The sequence below is a fragment of the Centruroides sculpturatus genome, unplaced genomic scaffold, assembly GCF_000671375.1.
Source record: "Centruroides sculpturatus isolate CEXI.00-Female unplaced genomic scaffold, Cexi_2.0 scaffold443, whole genome shotgun sequence".
Classification (NCBI taxonomy): Eukaryota; Metazoa; Arthropoda; class Arachnida; order Scorpiones; family Buthidae; genus Centruroides; species Centruroides sculpturatus.
In genome coordinates, this window is record NW_019384892.1 from 337,314 (window position 1) to 342,355 (window position 5,042).

Sequence of the window (5,042 nt, forward strand, 5' to 3'; positions counted from 1 at the left end):
TCGAACAAGTCGAGGCAGCTTATTGGCACGAAATTCGCGGCCGTCAATGCCAAACAATTGTTGTCATAGACTTCGGAAAGCTAAATGCTTGTAATGAAAGTCACTTAGCTTGCACCGGCGAAAGCCTGGGACCGTTCGGGCTACCAAGCTGTCTCGAATCTGTGAAATCATAACTGTGACATATACCGACGTCCTATCTGTCTCTTTTCTCCGTTATCACCATGCTATGAGTCACGTAATTATAAAATGGAAAAACTACGACGGAAAAGTGACGAATCGAAAGTATCGTGAGCGCGTATTATGATGTATGCATAGGCATACGTGGACTAGAGAGATAGAGGAAGATAAAGGAAAGAGCAAAGACGAGCGCTTAAAAAGGATAGGCAGGGTCAGACCCTCAGATGTGCGAGGATTCTCCAACGATAGGCATGTACGATAGGCTGATCTTTGTAATTATAAATTGTGAATACATGTGACTAACATTACAGTAGAGCATCGATTATCCGACTCAATTGGGGACTCAGGTTGGTCGGATAACTGAAAAAATCGGATAACCGAAAATAATGAAAAAAATACATTAGTATAGTATATTAGGATATCCCATGTAATTAGCATATCGCTATTAATTAACCAACTTCACGTTGAATTTTCATCGATGTTTAGCCTAACAAATTTTTTAAAAATAATAATCGTCGCTATTGTATCGTTAAAAATTATTTTTAAATTATTTTATTGCTCACGAAACAAACAACCATTCATAATTAGAAAATTAAGTCTCGTTTAAATACTGGCCTCCCTTCAATGGTCGAGCCATGTTGCCAGCTAAAACACGCAAAAATTTAACAAAAATAATATTAAAGTAGCCAAGACATAGCCAAATATTGTNCGGTATTGCACACGGGCGTTCATACAGCTAGCGGCGCCCCTGTTCTCAACTGAGTGCATAGGTAGACACTGGGCATTTTTAACATCACTCTTTATTCAGGACATTTATCACTATTTAAGACATGGTAAAAACCTCTTTACTAAATGTCTTGAAAAAAAAGCTGACGGAAGAGGGGCGTATGCTTGAAACGCGTATCGACGTGTAAGATATTCCTGAATAAAGAGTGATGTTAAAGATACCCAGTGTCTCCTATGCACCCAGTTGTGAAGTAAAGAAAAATGCTAAAACTGCTTACACTATAACATTTTATTACCAATAAATTACTGGAGATCTAAAATTCATTAGTAAAATTTTACGGTACTTTTAGTCGTCATTATTTAAAATTTATTAAATATTAGAAATAAGAAAATATTAAAAAAGGTTTTACTTAAAAAATTAAATTTAAAGATTATAAAAAAGTATAAGTATTTTTTAAAAATTAAGTTCTAAATTCTTAACTTGAAGGAAATAGAACAGGTGCTATAAGAAATTTAGAAAAACTGAAGATTAAACTACACTGTTCACAAAAATAATTTAAAATATTTATAAGTTTCAGAATAAATTTTGAAATTTATACTAAAATAAAAGACAAAATATCCTTATAAAAAGTGCTATTTATCAAAACACTTAACTGTTTTGACTAGATTTCATTGCTATTGTATCAAAACAGCAATGCAAGATGCTATTGCAAATATAAATAAAACAATTGATGAGAAAATAGAAAATATATTAATTAATAATTTATTATATAGTTTGAAATTATGCAAAAAGATACTTTTAAATAAAATTTAATGATCAAGCAAATTTATTATATAAAACTTTATTCTTCAATAATTATTAAAACTGTATAATAATTTAGGATTTAAAGTATATTTTATTACAACAAAATGTAAAATTGGAATGATTTATTTAATATAGAAACAAACATAATTTTAGGTAACAAACAGTTAAATAAAGTAAATACAGTAGAATATATCACTTTTTTATTAAAAATATAATTTTGATTGTTAGACAGTATATCATCAGTTATCTATGAAATTAAAATCATAAAATACACATTTTGGCAAACAATATAAACATAATTATTTAAAAGTTATTATTTAAATAAGTAATTTTGCATCATTTAAGTATGCAGCTTATTTCATCTTTGATGTTTGGCAGTGTAGCTGGACTTGACAGATTTTAAATAGTCAATTAATACTGGCAAAAATTGACAATTATTATACTATACAGTTAGTACTTTAGAAAAGACTAAACATTTTCTAATAATTAAATTATAAAATTTTATATTTGGCACATCAAAATTATATCATAAACTTCTACAAATTAAGGAAATTTCATTTTGTCACCATTTCCTTTCTCTAGCAATTTTTCATTACCATCTGTTTGAAATTCTTTGGCTAATGTTTCAATTAAATCTCTAAAATGATATCTTTCTAAATTTTTTGATAACAAATTAAGTAAAAACCAATCGCCAAAATTACAGAATTGAAGTACAGATAAGAGACTATGCTTATCGACTAATTTACATTTAAAACTAAGAGAAATATATCTCGCTTGCCATGACATCAGAGTAATAAAGCGATAAACCAAGTGGATAGCTGTTAAAGTAGTCAATATTATTAACCAAAACCATAAAAATACATAGATTTTTTCATTAATAATATTAAGTGGAAGGATGCACATTACATCATTATCTTCAATGCTTCCACCAGATCCGAATGAGTGAAAAAGGCATTTAGCCATTTTTGGAAAAAGAATCATCATAGGATTTGTACCATCTAAATGATCATCCGGATAAACATTTGTATGTTCCAAGATTTCAGTACCATATTTTAAGAATGCATGCCCGAGAAACTTATCAATTAAAAATAATTGTCCAAAAGCGTTAACAAAATTCAAAATTTCACAAATAACAAAATAAATAACATATAAGGAATGTAAACCACGAGTATCTTTTAAATATTTTACTAAACGTTTTTTGTTGTCTTCTTTAGTTTCTTCGCTGAGAATTGGTTTATCTAATTCTAAAGTGATAGCTTTTATCTTTCCACCTTCCCATATTTTCCATATATAATGAGGTATAAAAAACAGAAGAGCTTGAAGAAATAATACAAAACATACCCATTGATAATACTTATGATACACTCTTTCCTTTTTCTTCCTTAAAGAGTTCTCAATTCCTGGATAAGGTACTTCTGGATATGTTTTAGAAAAGGCTTCTGGTAGGGAATATGTATAATGAATCCAGCAAAATGTTTCCAGAGCTTCTTGTCGAACGTTTCCCTTTAAACATTTAATGGGTTCGCCAAAAAATTGATAACAGGTCACTGTTACACAAAAACATAACAGAACTCCAACAGTAAACTTGTAATGAAGACGAAATACATTATTATCCACGCAAATTGGCTTTAATTTCAATAAAGAAGCTAAAGATTGAAATAATGTTATCATCTTGAAAGGTAGACTCAAAATGAAAAACGATAAACATGTAAATACTTTACAATTTTATTTCGTATGGTATCTGTTACATGATTGGTTGCTTCGAATGACGTTTGAAAACTTTTATGACGTCGTACAGGTTTTCGGAACGTTAACAATACGATGACTTTTTTTTTCTTTTTAAATTTAACGTTTATGACGTGTCATACAAAAAAGCATAAACAAAATTAATAATCACAAGAAGCAATAAAAATAAAATTTATTTAGATAAAAATACTGTATTTATGCAGATAATGAACATACTACTTTANCCGCGGGACCCGGCCAATCTTGAAATGCGGGGCCCCTTTAAAAATACTCACGCTTTAATTTCATCGTTGAAATCGTCACCATTCCTCAGTGCTAACTCTAAATCCATACAATGGTTCTATGGTCATCCTCGTCCATCGCCTTTAATATAGGAATATTGTAAAGAGATCTAAAAATGGCACTATCCTCTTCAATTTGCTTAAATCTTTCTTCTATTCTGTTATAAATATAAAAATAAATAAATAAATAAATAAAATTCTTATATACAAAATCCACCATAGAATATACCTATAAATGAATAAATAATAAAAATAATTAATAAAAAAAAAGCCAATTGCATATAATTCATTGCGAAAATTTTAGTATAATTAATTTAGTAGAATTTGAAGGCGGAAATTATGTCATTAAAAAAAGTCTTATAGTTCCAGCCACAGCTCATTAACCTAAATTTTGATTTCAACCAAAATTTCTTAAAGATTTCACTTATTTTTTAAATTAAAAAATGATTAATTTAATTAAAAAGTTTTTCTTTGTCATTATAACAACAATCAGCTATTCCTTATAAGGAGGAAAAAAGTATAGACGTCACGTTTGTGACGTCAACAGGAAGTTACGTAAATATTGCAATAATTGTAGTTAAATGACGGAATGGTCGTATCCATTAAACTTGATACTTAAAATGATTAATCAGTAACTCTTAAATTATTTGTTTAATTACTATAATAGTAATTGTAATTAAAAGTTTCTCAGAACGTATCAAAATTATATTCATATTTTGTGTTTTTACATAGTCTTGGAGGATAGTTTATCACTTCCGTTTTTCTTCTTGCTTTTCCTGTTTCGCTGTACTACTTTTGTTTGCCAAAGTATACTATCATTATATATATTTCTAAGTAATTTACTGTACAAAGTTGCTTGCAGTTTAGCAATATATGTGCAACATTAAAACGTTTCTGGAAACTTTTATAATTAACTTTTTTCAAATTAGTTTACTGATTTCATTTAATAATAATTTCTAATAACTTATTTAAATCACTTATAACTAATTTCTAAATTATAACTGTAACAAATCACCTATACTGTATAATACTATGCAGAGATTATCAAAATAAATAAATAAATAAAAAGTTAAGTTATTAAACGAGAGGTCCTAAACCAGTGTTTATATTTAGAATATATTACCAAAATTTTTTGAAAATTTTACTCATTTTTAATTAAAAATGATTAATTTAATTAAAAAAGTTTCTCCTTAGATTTACAAAGTTAGCAAATTATCATTCACCTTTAACACGTAAACACTTATTGGTTAACGTTCAACTCATAATTCTTGGTTGTGAATATAGTAAAAAAGAAATCAAAAGTCAAG

The 5,042-nt window shown here is 28.1% G+C and overlaps 1 protein-coding gene across 1 annotated transcript; it reads right to left on the bottom strand.

Annotated features, from left to right (window-relative positions):
- Positions 1-1,866: 1,866 nt before the first annotated feature.
- On the bottom strand, positions 1,867-3,513 carry LOC111631287 (innexin inx2-like). Its single transcript, XM_023375504.1, has one exon. It carries the CDS (start codon positions 3,377-3,379, stop codon positions 2,252-2,254), a length of 1,128 nt encoding a protein of 375 aa, XP_023231272.1. The 5' UTR covers positions 3,380-3,513; the 3' UTR covers positions 1,867-2,251.
- Positions 3,514-5,042: the final 1,529 nt, after the last annotated feature.

Bases quoted from the DNA above. Each gene is read 5' to 3' on its own strand.
- LOC111631287 (XM_023375504.1), bottom strand. From the start codon at position 3,379: ATGATAACATTATTTCAATCTTTAGCTTCTTTATTGAAATTAAAGCCA.